At 43.1% G+C, this 24186-nt stretch overlaps 1 protein-coding gene across 3 annotated transcripts in view; it reads right to left on the bottom strand.

Annotated features, from left to right (window-relative positions):
- HELZ (helicase with zinc finger) overlaps positions 1-24186 on the bottom strand; it is a 2003166-nt gene that overhangs the window by 1656390 nt on the left and 322590 nt on the right. For all 3 annotated transcript variants that reach the window (XM_085617266.1, XM_085617269.1, XM_085617268.1), the window contains exon 7: positions 6062-6113. In XM_085617266.1, coding sequence (XP_085473392.1) covers positions 6062-6113 — 52 coding nt within the window. The remainder of the gene's footprint in view (positions 1-6061; positions 6114-24186) is intronic.

Here is a 24186-nt window from a genome sequence, read left to right as displayed (position 1 = left end):
CCGTCAAGGGCTGCTTTCGCCCAGCCTGACACACGTTTATGCTACACTGCGACACTTCCAACTGAAACATCGCCTCGTGGGCGGATGTCACTCTTGTCAACAATCTCTGCCTGGACCGCCATTCCTGTTCAAAATCACGGACAGATAAGTGACCGAAAGGCTCCACTCATTGATTATTGTTCTAACTGTGTTTCTGTATAAACTGCTGAACTGTGAGTAGAAAACTTTGACGCCTCGCCAAGCCCCCCCCCCCCCTGCCACTCTATCCCTGTTATGGGTTGACACCCGGGGACTGTGTTGCAGTTAGAGGTTGGCTAAGGGAAGGGTTTACGAGCCTCTGACGCCCACCCATGGGAGATCCCCCCCCGGCGCTTGTTTCTTTTTGTTATATATTGTTCTGACTTTCTTTTGCTAAGTTGGCCTAATCTTGTTAGAGTGTATTGACTGAGCTTTTTGGGGCTTGTGGGTGGGCAACAACATGCCGGCACGATTGGGGTGCCGTTGTGGGTGTGGGTGGTCTGGGTACTAATAGTCTGCTTTGGAGACAACTCAATGAGGTTTTCTGTTTTGGGAGGGAAGGAAACTGTTTTTATTGCTTTAGCACGTATTGGACAACTACATCTCGACATGTTCGTCACTATGTGTCAAGACACTCTATCTTACGATATCAGCAAACTCATCCTATAGCATTACCAAACCTACAATGCCACCACAGACAAACCCACTCTGCATCAAACTGATCACATGGAACGTCAGGGGCCTTCGCGACACTCGCAAGAGACGGAAGATATTGGCATATTTAGATAAGACACCTCATACAAATAGCTATGCTCCTGGAAACGCACATGGACCCTAGACATCCGTCCTGCTTTGGCTCCAGGTGGGCCTCTGTACGAGCGTTCACGTCGTATTCCACGTACTCGCGGGGCACGCTTATTTTAATGAAGAAAAATACACCGTTCATACTGGGGGGCACATATAGCGATCCCTCTGGCCGCAGTTGTATACTCTGGGGTACCTTGGTACACAATCTGTCACCCCAGCTTGAAGCTATGGCCCTAATTCGGATGACCCTGGCTATTTCACTACATTATGGGGACACACACTAAAAATAGGCTCCACGCATGTCATATGGGGCGGGGATCTTAATACCGCACTTTGCCCTTCTATGGACCGCTCCAACCCCCATCCACATCACTACACAAACGCTCGGGAAGCCCTCTCTGGGCTGCTTACGGAACATGGCCTTGTGGATGTATGGCATTATGTACACCCCACCACTAAAGAAGGCACTTTTTATACAGAAGGGCATGCAACATGGTCTAGGCTAGAGTACTGGATATGCTCCCGTGGTGTAATCCCATGGATCAAAATGGCTACTCACCTGGCACGCACTTATTCGGACCATGAGCCGGTATGCCTTGAATTGCTGCCTTCTAATTCCATTGCCACCCCAGGCTGCTGGAGGTTAATACCGGCGGCACTCTTAGATGCTGTGTTCCAAGCAGAATTGGGGGAAGAGATCAAGGATTTCTTTACGAGGAATAAGGGCTCAGTTGATAATTTAGGTCTGCTATGGGAGGCGTTTAAAGTTACAGTCCGGGGCATTTGCATCTCAAAAAGTTTTGGAGTGCTCCGTGACATCAGGAGAACTCTGAGACGTCTTGAACTTGAAATTAAACTACTCCTAACAGACATGTGGGCTGCTGATTCTGGTGCCGTGCGCGCCACACTCCGCGAGAAGCTCACGGACTATGCCGACACTGCAGACCAGGAGTTAAAATTTAGGGGCAAATATTTCACCGCCCGCCGATACGGTGAAGGAGAGAGACCTGGCCGAGCACTGGCAAGTGCTATTAGGACACCCCTGTTTTCAAATTACATTTTGAATGTGGTGGACGATGATGGCGTACGATACAGGGACAGCTTAGATATCCTTAAAATATTTACTGCATACTATTCGGAACTATACAGTTCGCAGCGTACAGCCCCCCTGACTTCTCCCCCTATTTAAAAGATATAGCTCTTGGATGGCTAGGGGACTCTCAGCGCGAATTCCTAATGGCGCCATTTGAGGATGACGAGCTGCGTGAAGCTATAATGCAAATGGCATCGGGGAAGGCGCCGGGCTCCAATGGGCTTCCCATTGAGTTTTATAAAATGTACATTGATCAGCTGCTCCCTGTGCTTAAGGAGGTTTTCTTGGAGGCCCAAGAGATGCAGATCTTACCCAAATCCATGAGGGAAGCGCTCATTACGTCCTTATTGAAACGTGGCAAACCCGCAGATCGTGGCGAGGCTTATAGGCCGCTCTCTCTAATAAATACAGATGCGAAAATCCTGGCTAAATTAGTGGCAAACCGGCTTAGCCTGCCTAGGGACAAGCTGGTTCATTCCAGGAAGAGCCACACCCCATAACCTTAGGACCTTATTCTCCATTTTGCAGGCAGTGGACCCAAGGTTGCAACTGTTAGCGGTGTTTCTTGACGCCTCAAAGGCTTTTGATTCAGTGAAATGGGACTACCTATTCACTATTTTGCAGTGTATGGGCCTTCCAGCTGGTTTCATAACATGGATTCGGCTCTTGTACACCTCGCCCTCGGCGAAAGGCTTAATTAACGGTCATACCTCCTCCTCCATTTCACTCCCTCAGGGCACGCGCCAGGGGTGCCCACTCTCGCCCATCCTATTTGCCCTAATTATGGAACCCATAGTCACAAAAATTAGACAACATTATAGCCACATGGGCCTTCGCTGCTTCCTTCGCCCGCTACTTATCTTCTGTGACCCTATATATTAAAGACCCACAACACAATTTCAACCCATTGCTATGCCAGTTCGTTAGATTTGGGGGCCAATCCGGAAGCCACATAAATTGGTCCAAATCACAGATATTCCCGCTGACCAGTTCTGTTACTCCCTTTGACACAGATTTTCCGCTCGCGTGGTGTGAGGACGATGCTAAATATTTGGGGATCCGCGTAGCGACAGACCGGGACGAGTTAATGCGAATTAACTATGGGTGTGCAATGGAACACATCACAGGCTGCATTACTCGATGGATTGCCCTTCCCTTAACTATGGCTGGACGCATATCCCTTATAAAAATAGTAATCCTCCCCAAGTTTTAATATCTTTTCCTCAACATTCGCTACGACCCTGGACGGCACTTCGTTGTCACCCTATGGTCGGAATTGATTCGGCTGGTGTGGGGCAGAAAACAACCGCGTATACAGTGGAACATACTAATGCGGCCCTATTCCCATGGGGGCTTAAATATACCTAATTTTGAGCTCTATTACATATGTACCCAGGCTCATTATGCTCATTATTGGCTCCATCCACCTCGTTATACACCCCATGTTGCCACCGAACACAGGCTAGCAGACCCTATCCCGCTGGAGGGTGTCATTCTGTTCACCACTGCGCCCCGCGGCCATAGCCAGTCTTCCGTAGACTGCACACTCACAGCCTGGTCTTGCATCCCTGATCATATGCACGCACCCAGTCTATACTCCCCTCTCCTACCACTCACATACCACCCAGAAATATCACTAATACAAGAAGGTCTCTTTAATAAAACTGCGCGTATGCAAAACATTCGCTGCTGGGGGTACCTATATAGTAATGGCAAGTTCCGCTCCCTCCAACAACTGTGCCCTGATCGCCCGCCATCCACTATGGAAATGTTTTTATATGCTCGTTTTCATCATGGCATTCAAGCTAGTACACTGGTTTCCCTTCAGAGCCTGCAACATTTGCCCCCCTACATTGTGTCTTGCGTGCCCCCACTGATTCACACTAGGTGTCCAAACTCTACCACGTTTTATATAGTGAAGTTGAGTACCCGCCATACCCGGCACATGCTAAGTGGTTGGCAGAATAGGGCCAAGATCTCACTGATGCACAATGGTTATACTGCTGTAAACAGACTGAACAGATCTCTACCAATAGCAGACTCTGTATCATACATTCTAGATTCCTACATCGCAGCTACTAAACCCCAGTTACACTCAACAAATTTGGTTTGAGGGATACACACAGGTGTAAAATTCTGCACCTTGCCTGGGATTGCCCGGATATCCATACTACTGGAACAATGTCCTTGCAGCCCTAGACGCTATGGTGTCTCTAACTCTCTCGAAATCTCCACTTGTAGCTCTTCTAGGATATACTGAACAACTCCTGGCCAAGCATCGAAATTTGTGTCTTTCTGTCTCACTTTTGCCAAATGGCGCATAGCCTGCTGATGGGGTAGGGGACGGGCAACCAAATTCAAAGATTGACTGTCAAACATGATCCTATGGCAAAATCAACTTTGCACCTATGCTGAACTTCTCCCCCGCTCCTCTCGTCCCGTGACATTTGGGGCCCACTGCAGACATATTTATTGGAACACCCTTGCACTGACGAGGCCACGTCTTAAAGTCAAACCTGGTCTTCTTCTGCATCTGTCCACCACTGAATATGCTGACCTGCCCTACTGATGCTCCTGCCGGATCATAGCTGCCTTATTACATACTGATAGAGCCCCTGGCGCACCTATTCTACTGTAGTCTGTGATGGCAAATATGACGTCCTGTTTGCTCCTTGAATTATTGTAGCTTCTTGGTAGTGTATAATGGTCCACACTGCTAAAATATGTTCATGTCTGTTGTCACTTATGTACCCTGTGTATCTTTGCTACATTCTCCCACTTGTCCTAGCTATATGTTCATTGCAGATATTGAACCTTGAATGTATGTTTTTTGATGGAGAAAAAACTTCAATAAATAAAGTTATTTAAAAAAAGAAAAAAATGTTATTTTGACCTTCAAAAAGGGACTGAAAACTCCTACATCCATTTATATTTGAACTAACCCCTTGATGCCTTAGCCTGCCATGGTACATAATTCCCTACTAACTCCAAACTGAATATTTGTCATTGTTCATTCTCCATTCTACTCCTCCTCTAATGGTCCATATACTTCCATCCTTCATATTCCATTAAGTTTGACAATTAGACAGGATACTGTGGCTTCCTATAATCCTACATTTCCTTCCACAATGACCTCAATTCCACTTTCAATTGGTTTCTGAATATTTTACTACATGACTGCACATCGCTGTTATGACTTAAAGTCACCAAACATAGCGTGGTACAGTTGTGCTATACAAAACGTTTAAATGAAATAAGAAGGCAAACTAAATCTTCTGTAGATACTACGGCATTACACCACATTTTTCATAACACATAAATAACGACACACGCAGGAGTAAGTAGATCTCGATGAACAGTGGGATGGGAAAGGCAGGACATCCTTAAGGAAAGAATGCGCAATCATTACTGATCACATGGAAGGAGGAGATGCTGACAAGCAAAGAAAGGGAAAAAAAAACAAAGAATGAAAAGAATTCAGATAAGTACACAGGATTTACTGATTTCCTTTGAAAGAAAATCTAAATACCCTTGTGTCATTTTATAAAGATAGTTTATGGTTAAAGGGACTGAATATATTTACAGGAAGCACAACTACGTCGATTATAGAAACCTCTGTGTGAAATAATGTTTAATTTCTTTTTTTTTTTCTCAAATGGCATTTTTAGTTGCATTCTTTTGATGCTAACATCCCATCACCATCAAAGTGGATTCCGAGGTCACTTTAATAACAAATGCATATTTATTAAACTTAAACATTCACAGTTGGGTTATCTTTCACTGCACAACAAAATGAAATACAGTGATGGTTACAATTTAGCCTTTCAGGTTCCAGAGCCCCCTTCTTCTAGGGTCAGTGCTACAATGCTCAAGACACAAACTAGCCTCGAATCAATAAATTCACTTTGGGATTGCATTTTTGAGCAAATCAGAGAATCTATAAATGTTGTTTTGGCCCTGGAGCTAAAGCCATGGCTCAATATCGAGAATTTTAATAACCTAGCACTGCAGATTACATAGTGAGAATTAACAAAATTAAATACAAGTTATACAATGCTAGTCAACATTACCAGGCCTTAGTCTATACAGATTATAAAATCACATGAAATACAGAGAGAATAGATTATATTTTAAAATCCTTACCATCTTCTAAATCTTCACCGTGGTATCGAGATGATATTTTGCTAGTTGAGGTCTGAAATTTTAAAATGCAAATTTGGTATAACTGCTGGACGTTACCTCTGAAAACTTATTGAACTTTGAACAACATTATAACCAACCTCATGTTATTTTAGAGCTATATCACAGGCACTAATTACAAATCAGAACGCAATTACAATGTGTGTATTGTATTTTCTGTATTGATACGGAAAATTATTTACTGAGTATTTGAACATGATCGGCGTATGGCTCAGTCTTGCACAGAAAATCACCAAGAATCTCCAAATCGTCACATTACAGGGTGTAGATTTACTTCTCTTTGAAGTTCTCACAGTTTTGAGTGATTAGTGGTTAGAGTAGGATACAATGGATCAGACTGCATACGGTTTGATTTTATTCATAGGCGGCTTTCTAAAACGCCCCAAGCTCCCCTACAAACCACTCAAATTAAATTGGGTATTATAACAATTTACAAAGTAGTGAAAGTAGTACAATTGGCGACCCCTCAACATACAAAGTACACTCGCAGAAAAATGTCCTACACTAAAGATTGAAGGGCTTGTCACTCATTTGCTTGCTCGAGTGAAAACTGGGTCTGGTCTGCCAAGACTAAGCTTTAGGTAGCCCATTGGAACTAGCTTGAAGTGAACACAGACCTTCATTTGGAGTCAGCACAGATCACAAAGATGGGTTTGGGGGTGGCTTCAAGCAAAAAGTCTACTTAGTATTGATTGTAGATGTTCTGCTTTCTGCTTGCACTGTTCACTCGGGGTTAGGAGCATTTCTGCTGATACAACATTATGCTAAATGTTGTGATAAAGGCATTGACCCGTAATGTAGGGTCCTCTGCCAATATCAATAGGTCTCGGAATACTCAGATTTTCTCCACCAAAACAGACTATAGCAGCATGCACATTTAGACTCTTTTTGAGCAAGACCACCCTCCAAGGTTGCACATGTTGAGTAGTGGACAAATTCCACTAAGCACATGACTGCTTAGTGGGATTTGAAACCCACCCCTTCACTTAAAATGACTTCTAGGTCTTTTTAGTCTAGGTCTTTTTAGTTTGCCCTAACCAGAAATAATTTCAATCAGTAATGCCCCTTCTATACAGTGCCGACAAGTACTGAGCCATTATATCGATCTTTGTGCTCCTGGAATGCAAGTGGCCTCTCGCAGAAACTTTGGTCCCACGCAGCCACAGCCTAACTTTAAAATCATCACCTTACAGGAAACATGGTCCGTGTCAAGTCATCCTATCACCGGGTTCACAGAGCACAGTAAATCGGCTCTTAGAGAGCACAAGCACTGTAGGCCAAAGGTCTGTCACTACATATTCTCAGTGAAACTGCAGGTGAAAATCAAACAGATAATATTTCAGGAAAACTGGTTACAAGGAATAAAAAGTCAGAGCACTCGCTCTTGTTGATTAACATCTAGATCAACCCAAGTGCAAGGGAGAAAATGGAGCATCCCCTAGCTAACTGCATGATAACAGATGACTTCAACACAAATCTCTTAAAGATTATCAGGAGGATAATGTAGAGATCTCCCCCAAGTGCACCTGAAACAATGCCGAGAAGCAAAGCTGAAATACTGTACACTAAGTGCACTGGGGGAATTCCTGGTCCTGCAGCTCAGCAAAATGAGCTTCTAATTATTGAATGGCCAGTCCTCACAGGATATCCCCCCAAACTGGTCAAGAACTAACAGAAAAACCCACTCTTACCATAACTACTCCATACACATTGTGGAAATGTTCCACTAATTGGAAAGTTACAGCATAGATCTGTGCAAAGAGAGTGAACATCACCCCCAGATCAAACAAAGAAGGTCCAAACTGTCCGATCACACCTTAGCCTGTGTCCAGAGCAAGGGGATCTACACCGATAATCTCAGGCGCCTCAAATGTAGAGGCAACAGTGGCAAGATCATTGCAGAATGTACAAGTTTCGCGGCAGGAGAGAACTTAGGTGACAACTCGTCAATCGATGAGTGGACAAACCTCATCATTCAACTACTCACAAAATTCCAACAAACAGTGCCCAGTCGTATAACGATCCTAATTCATTCCCCGCTACGACAACGACTAGTCTTTTAAACCATTTCGGACAAATTTTGTATGCAAGAGCAAGAAAACCAACTGAAGGAACTTCTGTGCTCTGGTAAACAGGCAGGTGAACGGTTCCTGCAGACCTGGCTGTGCCAACATCACTGAACCAGAATGGTCATTTTTCCTCTGCAGGCACTTCACGTCGAGCGGTGACTTGATTGCCAAACAGACGAGGGGTTTGCAAGTCCAAATGTAAACATCACCATTTCCACTCCCCAAGACCGTGAACGCCTGTCCCCTTCCCTTTTGTCTCACCATTTCTGCTCACTCAGCTGTAACAGATCAAGTCAAAGGCTAGGTCAAACGGGCTCCTTGGGCCCAACGGCCTCCCCCAAGCCATCTTCAAGCAGGACATTCCTTTTTGGGCAGGCAAGCTTTTGTTGCTTTTTGATTACTGCTTGAGGAGTGTGGTGATCCCAGAGTCATGGCATCTGGCTACAATACATCCCACTCAAAGTGATTTCTTAAACCAGATCCCAGCAACTATAGACTGATTGCGCTTCTGGACAACAAAGCAACATTCTATGCCAGTCTACTGCTGAAGGACCTGCATTAATGGGTGGAGATGAGGGGGCTCATTTTGAAGAATCAAACTGGTTTTAGCACAAAATCTGGCCCACTATCCAACCGGATTGCTTTTTCTGATAGAATAGATATGGCTATCACCTTAGACACCTTGTTGCATTTCTGCTTTGTAGATTTCAAGGCAGCATTTGACTGCTTGTCAAGGAGAGCACATTAGTCAAAACTAAGGAAATGGGGCATCCTATCCAAATTCCTAAAGTCCATAATTCAGTTACGTTCTAACACCTGGATTGACATTAAACTGGGAGATGGTGCCTGCGTGTCTAGAAAACAGCTATGTTAAGCAGGGGTACTCGTTAGCGCCCCCCCCCCCCCCCCTCCTGTCCAAATCCCTTGACACCATCAACAGCCACTCGCTAAAGGTTGGTGGGGAACAAATCAGAAATCTTCTTTACGCAGATGATCTAGTCCTGTTCAGTTACACTAGACTTGGTTTGTAGCGATTGTTAAATCTGCTGCAACTCCTACACCTCTAACAACAGCCTGGAGGTCAAGAAAACTAAAATTGCAATGCTTGTAAGGAAATCATACCGGGGGGGTGGCTGTTCCTACAAAGGCAATAAGATCACAAAGGATTATTCAAATACCTGGGGGTCCTTATCGATCCGAGAGGCTCCCTTGTTCGACAACAGAAGGAAATTAAAAATAAAAGCTCTAGCCCTCCAGATGACGCTGTCAAAACTATCAAATATAATGTAGGGGTGAAGCCTTCCACCTTCCTTGACGTTATGAGGGCAAAAATCATTCCATCATTGTCCTACAGTAGGAAAACTCTACTGGGAAAAGATTGCTAACTTTCTCAACAAACTTGTCACCAGGATAGACAAATCCATCCTCCACCTGCAGAGATCCTCTTCTGCCACCCAGATTAGGCTGGAACTAGACCTCCACTATCAGCGGGCCGCCAGAGTTGGTGCCTTTCGAAATCGGTGTCACAAACTCTGAGCTGCTTGGGGTGGCTGCCTAGAGACACTACTATGGTATGAGATTAAAACTGGCTGCCCTGGGCAACCTACCACTTGTACCGTGAGGACTGCTTAAGCAACTTGAACGTGAGAGCGCTCTGGGCTTCCAACTTGGGTCAACCAGCCTTCAAGCAATGCAATAAAAAAATGTGTGCACCTCTGTTCATATCACACCGACAGGGCCACCCTAGCCAAGCACAAGCACGTCTGGGTGGTCATCAATTCTTATCAGCCAGCGTACCCCCTCAACCTTCTTGTCTTGCACCTATTGAAAATTCCCAAAAGGCAAGATTCATGTCCCTTAGGCACCTTGCCACGTGGCGCTGGCCCTCCGAAGGAACAACATGCAGACGTTGTGGTTTGTGAGGAATCCTTTTAACACATCGTCTGCTTCAGCCCAGACCTTCTAGAGAACGCAAATCCCTTCTGAAGCCAGAGTGGAATGATTTGGGTTTCCAGACCTGCTGGTGGGCTATTATTGCCTCCCTTAACCCAGGCAACACCACTCTAAACCTTCTGCTGGGAAAGGTTGCAGCTTTGGCCGTCAAACAAATTGCCCGCTTATGGGCTTCTGTTAAGTGGCCATGATCGGTTTCTTGCGAACCCTAGCTGGTCCCAGATTTCAAAAGCTGATTCATCGGTCAGAAGAGTCACTGCTCTGCTTGCCTTTGAATTCATCATTATTTAACCATCATCATGTGTTCTTATGAAACCTTCCCCACCTGATGCTTTTAGTATGTACCTCTCATCCGATTAATCTTAAGCCCATCAAAGGATCTAAATGGGCCCATTTACACCATCTAATTCCTGTACACTTTTGATTCCTGACACTACAGTGGGTGTTAAGTGTACTTTGCTCCCTGTTGAACAGACCACAGACTGGATGTCTCAGAGTAGTCTGTGAAAAATTGCTACTATTTCCCTGCCCTCGCTCCGGGCAAATGTCTCAGACTGGACTGTGAAAAACTGCTATTTTCCAGACCTCGCATTAGCCCTTAGCTGTGAACTTACATTCTCTTTTTACTCATCTTTTTAACTAGATGCCTGTTTTAAATGCTCACAAAGCATTAACATTACCCTGTCTTCCTTTTCCTGGTGTTTGACCCGATACAATCGTAATTATTTTTTAATGTTCTTGTATTTAGGTCGGTTGACCTATTTCCTTTGCACATTGCCTTTTATTCAACAATGTGTCTCCACTCGATATGCTGTTTTTAACTTCTTGTGTTTTAACAAACTTGTAATGGTTTATAATTAACCAAACAATAAAGACATTATGATTTACAGCACCTCTAATAATTCACTTCCAAGATACATAATGGGGCACCTTTAGAGGAAAATTGACCATATTTTGTGTTTGAAACAAATTTCACCAATTCAAGTGGAACTCCCTCTCTTCCACAATCACTTTAGATTGTTTCAGCAAAGCAAATATAACTATAATGCCCATGATGGCAGGGACATTTGGAATTTATTCAACGAAAATCAAATGACCTTTATTTCTCAAAGGCGAGGAAAAGAAAAGTTACTTACCTGTAATTCTAACTCTCTTCCAGGGGAATAGTTCCTGTCTGTGGAGATGGGAGGGTTGCTTATGACCCTGATGAGGACTCCCCCAGAAGGGAACTAGGATTGTAACTTTTCCTTCTCTTCCAGGGGATCCTCATCCATAGTCATAAGCACTGAATAGAATACCATGCCCATCCCACAACAAGCAGAAATTACTTAAAAGCAGCTCCAACAATCACCCGAAAAGGTTTCTCGGTGAAGCTTGCCCTACTTGAGTAACTGATCTGGAATCTGAATCTAGACAGTAGTGTATAAAAAAAGGTATGAACAGATCTCCAAGTAGAAGCTTTACGTATATCTGAAATGGGAACATTTCTAAGAAGAGCTATAGTTGCAGCTTTTTCCCGTGTCGAAAGTGCTTTAGGCCTTCCGGGTAGAGACTTCTTAGCTAATTGGTATGAAAGAGTACACAAGAAACTATCCACTTATAAATGAATTGTTTTGATTATGTTAAGCCTTTTCTTACTAGACCATAATAAATGAAAATAGTGTGATTTTATCGCTTTAGTTTTGTTTAAATAAATATTAAGGACTCTTAACATCAAGAGAATGTAGAGACTTTGCTGCTGGTATCGATGGATTAGGAAAAATTGTAGGCAATTAAATGGTTTGCTAAATATGGAATTCTGAATCCACCTTAGGAAGAAAAGTGGAACGAGTTCTCATTACAACTCTATTGCAATGGAACGCTGTATATGGTTGAACAGCCCATAACACTTACATTTCACTCACTCTGCAAGCTGATGTCATAGCTACTAAGAAAGACTATCTCTGTGTAAGATGTTGTAAAGAGGCTTTATGAATGGGCTCAAGGGGGTGGCGGGAGGGGGAATTCCATCAGTTTGGAGAGGACAAGGTTAAGTTCCCAAGGAAGAGACGGTGACTTAACAGGAGGGAATACCTTCTTAATTCCTTCTAAAGAAAGGTTTATAATGGATATTTGGTATAGGCCATTAAAGCCGTAAGATGTACTTTAATTTTATAAAATTGCAAACCAGACCTTGCAAAATAAAGTAAGTAAGGTTTAATTACTTCTTCCTGATGCAAGGATGGATTGCGGCTGTTCTGGAAACACCATAAGCAAAACCTCTTCCACTAATATACAAACAATGTTCTCATCGAAGGTGTTTTAGGCCTTTTGTAGCATTTCCATGTAGTCTTGTGAAAGGCCTAGATGACCATACTAGAGGAATTCAGAAACTAAGCGGTCAAGTTAAGCGATGGAAGATTGGGTTTTAGGAAATGGCCCCATATGTGTACACCAGATATTGTGTGCACATCAATCCCTTGTGTGGTCTCTCTGACAGTTCAGTAAACCGCCACTGACAAGGCCATTCCGGGAATATTATTCTGGTTTTGGATTTGTAGAATTTGATGAGAACTGCCGATATGAGAAGGACTTGGAGATGACCAGCCACTCAAAAGGGCATTCCATTTACCCTGGTTGGAAGAATCTGAATGCGTAGTCTTGGCATTTTCGGTTTGAGTGCGCAAGCAAATCTATTTGTGGGTAGCCCCAGTCTTGAAAAAAGCCTTGCAAGACCTCGTTGTGGCAGAAGCCAGTCGTGGTTTTCTTAGAACACTTCGCATGCATGTTCTGAGCACGAGGAAGGTGGAAAGCGGATAATGTTAAATTTCTGGCTGTCAACCATTTCCATATGGCTTGAACTTCGATGGCTAGGCGTCTCAGGTGATTTCCTTACTGCTTGTTCAAGTAAAACGTAGTTGTATTGTCGGTCTGAACGATGAATGAATGTAATTATTTTTTTATTTCAAAGAGTTTTTGCATGAAACAAAAATAATCCAAAGGACTGAAACAAAAGCATTACAGGGAAGATGCGCTTTGCATGAGTCGTCTGATTAAGTCTAAAAGAACAAGTACATAAAGTAAGAAATACAATAGAATAAAGAAACGCATAGATAGAACCTCACTTGCTACGGTGGGACAGCAGGATTGGAATGTAATAAAGCATATTCATTACCAGTGACCAATATCAAAAAAAGGTTCCAGACATCATATTATATATGAGTCTAAGAATATATCACAGTTGTATGGAAAAACAGTTAAAGGTACCTGTGTAAAAACTGTATATGCAGACAATGGCCCACAATTTTGAGATGTAGCACGACCGTAGAATGAAGAGGGATGAGAACGCACTGTGTAAAGGCCATTTTATGGGAAGCTAGTGAATATTTGGCTGACAGGAGATAGAAGGAATAAGAAATTTATTAAGGAGGATAGTTCATGGCGCTTTATTGTTAGCGAAAAAGTGTAGAGTTTCCTCCATAAGGCTCTAGGTTGTCGTTTCCATGGGGAGTGTTGCAAGGCGATGTTGTCAGCACCACTAAGACGTACAATCCAGTTCAACCAAGATTTAAATGAGGAGGCAGCAGTGTTTTTCCAACTGGGGAAGATGGACCTGCATGCTGCTACTAATAAGATGTAAAAGTGAGGCATCATTAAGGGAAGATAGGGGAGGATCGAGAAATCCCATAATAATGGATTAGAACTTGCGTTTGATCTGAAAACCACACAGTGACAAGGGACACCTAAAAACACTATCCCAAATGGCTTGAAACACTGCAGGGACAGATTAAGTGTGATAAGTCTCCGGGTTCTTTAAAACAATTCCATCAGCTTGGGTCGTCTCTCAGACCAACTTTCTGTAAATGAGAGGGAGTCCCAAAAATACTTTGCAGGAGCCATAACTTAGTCTGAGAGTGTGCTGGTATTACTTTATGGGAAACTACCGATTTTCAAATTAAGTTCCAATTCTCTGGGGATACTGGGGTATCTTGGTCCTATTTCTCTTGCGTCACTAGGTTTAGACGTGTGGTGTAAGGTTGTGTAAACGTTTGTAGTATTTGGAGACCTGGTTGCCCCATCTGTTGGTAACAGCAATCGAATTAGGAAGGGAAGGGTTCTGGGAGAGTGGGTTGGCTTTAGCTACACAGGATTTAAGTTTAAGAAATAGAAGTCTATGTTTTCTAGATTGAATCGCATCTATAGTTTGCTGAAGGAAAGTTGGTTATTTTTTGGGCCTAAAGGTGATAGAAAGTGGATCCCTTAAGAGATTAGTATTTCCAAGCAAGTGGAGTTCCCTCGCTCTTGAAAGATGTCTCATTCAATAGGGGGATCGAGTCAGAGTGTTTATCGGGACTTCCAACTGGGCGACTAATATTAATAAGGCTTTTTTGGTGTTGTGAGAGATTTACCTGGCTGTTCGGGAACGTTGAAGTTTGGTGGAGAGTAGCATATTCAGATGAGAGTCCTCTAAGTTTGCACTTTCGACAAGAAGCCAGGTTGGAGTGCACTCCAGCAGGGGGTAAAACCACAAAGAACCCTGCCTGACGGTGGAGCAGAGCCAGCTCTTTGGTGTGGGAAAGAGGGACCAGACTGGTCTTTTTTAACCATCTTTTCTTCAGGAAAAATATTACAAGTGCTATGGTGGAAAAATCCATAATGCAATTCAATTCCTAGTATTGGTATTTCCAACATGGAGATGTTGTAAAATGAAATTATGAATGTTGACAAAGAAGAGTATTGCAATACACAGAGCAACCCCCACTGCTCCAGGAATGGACCGATGGAATAAGACTTGATGGAATCGGTATTGGCAAATGGAAAGCATATGAAGACTGAACAGAATTATCACAAAGTGATGGGGGACCTTACAGAATAGGTAGAAATGCTCAACTAATTGATAGACCCTCTGAATAATACACTACCGCGAAGCCTGATGGCTAGGGTGGAATCACTATGCCTTGTGGACAGCAGTTCTGTGACAGGATAGCCAGGCACTGATTAGTGCTGATAATGGTAATGCGATCTATTGTTGGTATGGTCGATATACAGATGCTCTATAACAGTCAATTTTGTTGATGTAATGTTAAGGCTCTTGATAAAACCACTAAAAAGATTTTTTTTTTTAAAGAAAAGGATTACTAAGAGTGAGCTTGTGAATAGTCTGGCGTTGAGGCAAAGGAAGATTCAGAAGGACACCAGCTCTGAAAATAAAGAAAAATATTGTTTGCAGATAAGAATCAGTCTAATTGACTCACTACATTCAAGACGTAAAATGCATTCATTGAGATAGAAAAAGCATATCCTTTTTTGTGCAATGAACTGGCCGATGGGACAATTTAAAAGAAGACTTCCAATTTCACCAGGAAAAATAATTCACCTGTGAATGAAGAAACAATTTATCCCTAGAAGTAACCTGTCCATCTCTGTGTAATTTTTGTTTTATTAACCAGTCACAGGGAAACCACAGGAAATTAGCCTGCTGAGGAACCAAGTTCGAATTTTCAGCACCTGAATAAAACCAAAAGGTTTCAATGTTAGGTCAGGATCATGGCACTGGGTTTTCTGGTAAAGCCAACATATGAACCTCTCAACACGCCTTACCAGCAAAAGGTTTGCTCACAGAAGAACTGAAATACTTTTTAAGAAACATTTGACATGAGATACAGTCATCTCAAGGTAATCTACGATGGCTCGCACACACTTTATTTGCTTGAGAATCTGACAGGGCCTAAACCAACCAAACGTCCAGATTTGGAAAAAAAATCTGTAGACTGTAACCTTTGCTAAAAAATGCCCTTGGTTCAGATCTGTGATCCTGGAAACCTTTAGCTCCAATCACAAAATACAAGAAGCACTTGTGTACTCTTCTAACAAGTATATGAAAACCGGTGTACTGCAGGTCTAAGTCCTCTATGAAAACTCTTGTTTAACAACTGAGCTATAAATTGGGACACAGACACCAGAAACTCAAGGAGAGGCATTTCCTTGAGGTGGAGATAGCCCAACATCTAAGCGAAGGGACAAAAGCTAGAAATAACACATAGATAACATTTATTTAGTCAGGAAACATACATCAAATATCTTCGATATGATAATACCTCACCAGTGTTGTCGGCTTGGCAAAGCAGATTTATTGATCAAACAGCAACCTTGACAATGGAGAACCACTAGTCTGACCCGACCCCTCCTTGGCTCAAATGGTCAGCATGGTACAGCCCCAAACCATTAATATTCTTGTGTTCTCAATTCCTTAAAACAGACTCGCCTTCAGTTTGGACATCATACACATCAAGTAATAAAAAAATAAAGATTATTCAAGTCTAACAACTCACGTCGCCACTTAAAATCAAAAAGGTGACTGTAGTTAACCAGCAGGAAATAAAGAGACTCTTTGTACATGCCATTTCAAAAAGGCCCTTCTCATTTCCATATTTGTTTATAATAAAACTATACCCAGTTCCATAATCATAGAGAATATCAATAATATTTATTTATACGTTTTTTATAGCGCTTGCTAGATCCGAAGGTATCAGAGCGCTTTACATATAATGTGGGATCATTAGATTGAAGTACATGCAAAAAAAACAGACAAAGAAAATTGTTCGGTCGCAGCGGTAGTTACAGTATGCAGACATGGGAACCTCTTGAGCTAAAAAAAATGTACAAGACATAGTGGACCGCTGAAACACTAATTTAACCGCTACAACTGGTCAAGGCAGAGTGGGTGTGAGCTTTGGGAACATAGCTCAGTTAGGGTGTGTGTTAAAGTATTTGTTGAGCAGTAGGTGTTTAAGTTCCTGTTTGAAATGGGAAAATAAGGGGTTGCAGCGCAGGTCACTAGGGAGTGAGTTCCATATCGTGGGAGCATTTCCAGAGAAAGACTGTCTGGGAGGATTTATTTTTCAGTTTGGGAGGTATGAGAAGAAGTGCGTTGGAGCTCCTTAGGGATCTGGCTTTACCAGCTTTCGAAAGTTTGTTCTCCAGATAGTTGGGGTTATCTGTGTGAAGGGCTTTGTGGGTGATGCAGGCGGTCGCGTAGAAACATCTTCCTTCGATTGGGAGCCAACTGAGGCTCTTGAGGGCCGGTGTGATGTGAGGCACAGGGTCAAGACTGATTTGCATATAGCTGTGTCTGAACTGGGGTGGCAAAGTGAGCTAAAGAACGATGATGGATTCAAGCCAGATCTGTGACTGGCGGAGAATGTCTGAAAAGTTTCAGTGCTCTGTCCATCATCTCCTTGTGTTTGCTCAAACCGATTGCAACATGTTATTAGCCGGACTGAGAATTGAACTTAAGGGGGTCAGGTGAGTTTTCGGAGTTCCTGTGAGGATGGCGTTACCATAATCCAGTTTTGAGAAGACAACTGATTGCACTACCATCTTAAAATCTTCAGGGGGAATGAAAGGTTGGATTTTCTTGTGGTGTTTTAGTGTGAGGAGTGCTCCTTTGGCTGAGTTGTTGATGTGGGCTTTCAATGACATGTTTCTGTCCAGGGTGATACCTAAGGACTTAACGGTGTTGGACAGTGTTAGAGAACAGTTTAGAGTGTCCAAATTCTTGAGCCATACTTGGATTGGTAGCAGGTTCTTTTTCGGGGAAAAAAGTAGCAGTTCAGTTTTGTTGGGAGTTCAACTTTAAGTGGTTGATAGTAAGCCAAGTGTGTATCTTGATTAGAGTGGTATTCAGATGTAGGATGTTACTGGGTGATTTAATTTTGTAATAGAGTGGAGTGTCATCAGCATACAGGTGACATTTGACCCCTGCTTGGCTCAGGATAACCGTAAGGGGTTCCAAGAAGAGATTGAAAACGGCTGGGGATAGAATTGAGCCTTGGGGTACACCATGAGAAACTAGCGTTGGTTTTGAGAAACAGTTGTTGATTTGTATTTGTTGCAAACAATGTTGCAGGTAGGATGTGAACCATCTTAGGACTGTGCCATTGATCCCAGGATGATTTCTGAGTGTCTCAAGTAAAGCAGGGTGATTTACGGTATCGAAGGCAGCCGATAGGTCAAGTAGGATTAGGAGGCATGCATCACCTTCATCCAAGGATCTACGAATGTCAGAGATATTGAGCATAGCAGTTTCAGTGCTACAGCCTTTCCTGAACCCCGATTGGAAGGGGTCATGGAGGTTGAATTCTTCTATGTGTTCGTTTAGTTGTTGTGGGACGCACTTCTCCAATGTTTTGGCTAGAAAGGGAAGGTTGGTGATAGGTCTGAGGTTATTGAAGTCATTGGGGTCGGCATCTGTTTTTTTTTAGTATGGGTGTGACTTGGCCTAGTTGGAAGCAGTCACGAACACTGCCTGAGGAGAGAGAGGAGTTGATTTTAGTCCAGAATGGGGCAATGATATGGTTGAGGTTTTGAACTGTTGTGGAAGGCATAGGATCTGATGTGGGCTTAAACTTCGCAATCATATTGAAGACTTCACTTTCAGTCATAGGTTCAAAATCGGACCAATACACTTTGTTTTTCAGTTGAAGGAGATCAAGGTTGAAATTAGTTTTTCTAGAGGCCATGCGGTCCTTGGTTACATCAGGAGGGGGTTCTGCCATGTAGGGGAGTGAAGCCGAGGGGAAAGTTGGTAGGGATGTCAGATTTGTGACTTGGATGAAGGACTGTTCAGTTTTTGCAACTTTATCAGTGAAGAAGTTGGCAATTTCTTCACAGCGTTCAGTGGTGGCTTTTGTTTCGTGTGGGGAGGATATGGTAGTTTTCGGTTTAATAATTTTGAAGAGCTCTCTGGGTCTGTTCTTAGCACCGTCAAGATGGTTGCGAACGAAAGTGGCTTTTTCTCTGAAGATACGTTTCTTGTAGGAAAGCTGTGCCGTGCCGTTCTTAGAAGTGAGAGGTTCACTGTAGAGGGGTTTTGTCTCCATAACCTTTCTGACTGTCTGAGTTGTCTCCTCTCATTGTTAAGATCTGAGTTGAACCAAGATTTAGATTGGATAGATCTAGACAGCTTCAGTTTGAGCGGTGCCATTTCTTCCAGATCAGCAGATACCGCTGTGTTGTAGTGGTCAGTGAGGTCATCAACTGTGTGAGCGGGAGGATGGTGCTGTAGTTGGGCACAGATCCTGGTCTCAAGTTCTGTCATTGAGATTAGCTTTAAGTTCCTGGCCCAGTGCTTGGATCTGTCGGAGGGGGTTATTTGGGGTCTGAGGTAGATCTCTATATTAAACAGTATGAGATGGTGTTCTGATCAGACAATGGGTGTGACAATTTGAAATGAGACGAAATCATTTTTGGTGATAATCACATCTAGAGTGGCGCCTTTGATATGGGTTGGTTCGTTGCAAAGTTGGCTGAGATTGTTAATTTCACAAATGTTAGTCAGATGTGTACTGTGATATCTTCAGCATTGTTCCAGTGAATGTTGAAGTCGCCCAAGAAGACATCCTTCGATTCAGCTAGGGAGAACCGTGTCAGTAGGTCAGTTATTTCTTCCAAGAAGAGGGTGCGATCACCAGGAGGGTGGTAGATGGTGTGAAATTCGATGGGAGAGGAGCCTTTGGCAGTGAGTTCTACTCCAAGGTATTCGAAAGTAGAGTATTTTGTGGTCTTGAAAGTGGAGGGATTGATTCCATCTGTGTGGATGATTGCTAGTCCGCCACCTTTCCTCTTTTGTCTGTCCTGTCTAATGATGGAGTACCCAGGAGGTACTAGCAGGTCAAGTATGGGGGTTGAGTGTTTGTTAGGCCATGACTCGGTGATGAATGTGATTTATTTTTCTTTATCAAGAATAGATTCAGCAATATCTGTGGCATGTTTAACTGCTGATCTGCAGTTAAAGAGCATGCAAGTTAGAGACCTAGGACCATTATTAGTGGTATCAATTGTCTGAATAGTGGTGTATTGAGCTGGTGGTCTGGGCGAGGTGATCATTTGAGGGATTCCATTAGGTCCCACGAAACTGTAATTGTAGACAGAAGCTTGTAGACCATTTTCGGGTTCATTGTGATGTAGGATTTGCAGAGTACATCAGCTTCACGAGCTGATACGGGGCTAAGGGCTTGGTGGGGTCTGTGGGATGAACGACTCAAGGGAATAGAGGTCCAGTAGGTATGTTGGCTGACAATTGGAGAGCCTATCCCCCTGCCCATGCAATAATTTGGCCAAACAGAGCACAATGCACTTTATGTTGTTTTGTTCATTGTATGCAGTCCCTAGTGCACGCTTTATAAAGCCCTTATTGAAATCCATTCAGCCTTGTTCCTATATGGAGGGCTTTGATCATTAGAGATCATCATGTACAGATGCAATCTGTAGTGCAGTGCTTAGTTTTATTAGAATAGCACTTTCAATCCGAAAACGCTATCAACTGTGAAGGGAATCAAAATGTTATACTTACTGTAGGTCCTTTTAAAAATAAATTAAATGTATAAATTGTGCTGTCAAAGGTTGGGATAATTTTAAAACTGATTCAGTTTTGCTTGTATATTAGTAATTACTAAAGTGAATATGTTCATTCCTTATAAATGTTTTTAATTGTATTTTCTAAATATATTTTGTATATATGTAACCTTTTATGATTCACAAGAATCAAATAATGTTATTTTGATGATGATGGAGAGCCTATAACTAGAGACAACTTCTCAATGCCTGGGGCGTGGTAGTGGGTGCACTTGGCCTGGATCGCGAGGTCTTTCTTTACTTACGACAAGTCTTTAGCTAGGGAATCAAGTTTTTGTTCTAGTCGTTTCATGAGCCGGGTGATTCTGCCAGTGGAGGTTTCAGTTCTGAAAGTGGACTGATAAGCGTCGGGTCTAATGTTAAAGGAAGGTGAGTGAGCTATGCTATAGGGAAGGTCAGTGCCAATGAGGTTGGAAAGGCAGTCAGTTTGTGTGGGCTGAGTCGTGTCTGCATTGGGTGAGAGGGCTGGGTCCAAAGGGGACTCTGTTGTGGAAGGTCTTGAATTGGGGTTGGAGTGAGTAAGCGAGTTGAGTTGCCGTGTGTTCGTTGGTTAAGGTGGGTTCGATTGAAGTTATTTTAGATAAGACTTGTTGAAGGCACATGTCCCTGTCCTGAAAATAGAGATAGAGATTTCCCCTCTAAAGATTCGTAAGGGGGAAGCGGTTAGGTTGGTTCCATAGGGGATCTTTATTGATTTAGTAATTTCTAGGTGGAGAAGGAAGGTGTTTCTCCACTTTGCAGTCCGTTAAGTGTAGAAGACGAAGTCTGTCTTCTTGTTGCCGTTGCTCCCGCTTTGTTGGGTATCGACTATTAGGGTTTCTGGAAGTTGTATGAGTAGTCTTTGTTTGAAATTCTTTTTTGCATTATTCGAGAGATTTTTAGGATAGTTTATGCTCCATGATTTGGGGCAAGATCTCTCGAGAGCAGTGTCGCTGGGTTTGATTGGGAGCATTGCAAGAAATGGTAACAGACTGGATATAGTCAACCAGTCAGATAAGGAGAGGTAAGAATGCATTGATAACTTCCAGGCTGGTAGGGGCCGCTGCAAAGGAGTAATGCTTCACCGTGAACCCATAATTTTGAATAATTTAAAGCACCGGGGTACTTAAATAGTGATAGTAGCTTACTAGATTGTCAACAAGGGATGGGTAACTGTGGAGAAGATATCAGCTTGCTATTCTAGTATTTCTACATACCACCAGCTAAATGTTGATAAGCTATCACAAATGAAGACATAAAAGCATACAGGAAGATCCAGCCAGAGGGTTAAAGGAAATAAGTTCCACAAGAAAACAGTGTGGGGCGATGATCATAATTAGGCCACAAGGTGGAGCCCCAGGCTAAAGCAGGATCAGAGAATTCTATTAGTTTGCCGTGAAAAACAGATCTAGTCTGGTGTAGTTTGTTTCCTGAAACGTAGGGAATTGAATAGATAAACGGGAAAGATGGCAGCAATGGGAAGATCGTAAGGAGGGGGCGACCTAAGATTCAGCTGGACTCCATCATAAGTCCTCGACGGAGCACGCAGAGGTTAATGTGGAATGATCACCCTGATCATTTGCATGCATTAACTAACTCCATCATCGGCCCACGAGTGCGAAAAGGCTGCAGAAGTCCTGCTCTCCAAACAGGGGTTAGAAATGGACAAGTGACCCGTGTGCCAGCACAAAGCAAATCAGGACTTTGAAGTATCCGGGTGAATGATTAAAACTCACTTTAAAACATTTGAGCAGCGCTGGGATGCTAATATCATTAGCATCACAGAATCCAGACTCTCCAAGGGCAGTGAGAGAAACCGGGACACCATAGACCATCAAGTCTTACCAGTACAACAACTGAGGCGTATACAGTAAGACCTGAATCAATCATTGGCAGCATTTGCCTCCATTTCAGCCTCATCGTGGTTCTTCTGACTGTAGCCAGAAAATAGAATATTCTATGTCCCAAATGTTGCATCTCTTTCAGCATAAAAGCTGCTTTCTGTAGATCTCCTGCACAGATTCATCATTCAAAGTAACTAGTGCAGTCCCCAATCCTGCTCCTCCTACAAAAGATCTCTTTACTGGCAGCCTCACAACTTTTTTAAGCAACATAACATGGTGTCTATCGTTCAGAATGAAAATCCCAGAATTCAATCGCTCCACCTCTATTTTTAAATAGTCCACATGGTCAAGTGCAGGACATCACAAAATAATCACACTGGCTGTTCCTCTCATGTTCTCAAGCTTGCCATGGCATTCATATTTCTAGAATTTCTCTGCCATGGCCTACTCCACTGCATAACTCAATTTGACAGTAGTATTTACCATCACTAGCAGTAATAAATCTATCCCTGTTACGTTTCACATCAGTGACACCAACATGGATTTGAATGTGCCAAACCTATTCCCCACACCCTCACGTTGTCCATTGTCATTTATATGCATTAGGTCCATACATTGTCCACAGAATGCAATTTAGCAGGCCTCAGGAGAGACACTGTACAGAGAAGGAATAAATTATCAGAAAGGAGACTGACATCGAATAAAGGATCCTCCTTGTTGGTAGAGGACAGCACCTTTTCTTTTCATCCCCTCTAAGATGCATTACAAATTATGTCTGTCGTCTGAGAGGAATCACCAAGCAATTCTCCGTAAAGTAAAATTCAGTTCAATTCCAGGTCTCCGAGCAAGAGCAGAAGTCTAAAGAGTGTACCGCTAAAGAACCATGCAAAGTGATGCCTTTTCAGTCATGGCCGAAGGAAATGGTGTGGCGTATTCATTGGCCTTGTAGAAGAATGATTAGGGGAAAGATTAATAGCTAGATGGAGGGCTCCCAATTCCAGATGCTATCGTAACGGCATCCACCAAAGCAGGGACTTTATTAGACAGCTATCAATCCTAATGGTGAATCCCTCAACTTAGTGGCTTCCTTCCCCTTGTGTCAACTTGGTATAGCCCAAGGGGCCCATTCTGACACTACACCCCCAAGCCAGCTGAGAAATGAATCTCTGTATTGGGAGCCATCAGAAAATCAACATATTAATGCAGACGTTGCATCAAAAGGCAGAACCTCGCTTCCAGATAATACAGGGGGTTAAATATGCGTGCATCCCAGGCCTACAAGCAACCCTCAGGTCAGTCACCTCGTACACCATATACAAATTTGTCTACAACATTGGTGAGCACAGGGTACATGCAAGTACCTCAAGGAGATCAAGCAATGTCCGCCATATTGCCACCCAGTAGGAGGTCCTATTAAGAGGCCTTCCTGCATGAAAAAATGCTAGCAAAGCTTTCAGTTTATTTGAAAAAGCCGAACAGGCAAATGCTACTTACCAGTATACATCAGTTCTTGGCATGTAGAGCTGCAGATCTACACACTGTGCATAGATCGCCATCTGGTGTTGGGCCCGGATGTTTGCAGCTGTTTTTCCTCTTGGAAAGTCTTTGGAAGTCACGAGGTATGTGACTCCTCCTTTGGATCATACTGCGCATGGGCTTCGGCTCCTTCCTCGGATTGTTTTTCGCCAGCAGGGAAATGATGGAGCGTAGTAATAAACAGTGAAGATGCCCATGTGTTTTGTATCTAAACAAGATAAACTGGAACAGATAAAGGTAGCCGGGGAGGCGGGTGGGCGTGTGTAGATCTGCAGCTCTACATGCCAAGAAC

Source organism: Triturus cristatus, chromosome 7 (assembly GCF_964204655.1).
Source record: "Triturus cristatus chromosome 7, aTriCri1.1, whole genome shotgun sequence".
In the NCBI taxonomy this organism is placed as follows: domain Eukaryota; kingdom Metazoa; phylum Chordata; class Amphibia; order Caudata; family Salamandridae; genus Triturus; species Triturus cristatus.
Note: the sequence above shows the minus strand (reverse complement) of the source record. Positions and strands in the feature narration are given on the sequence as shown.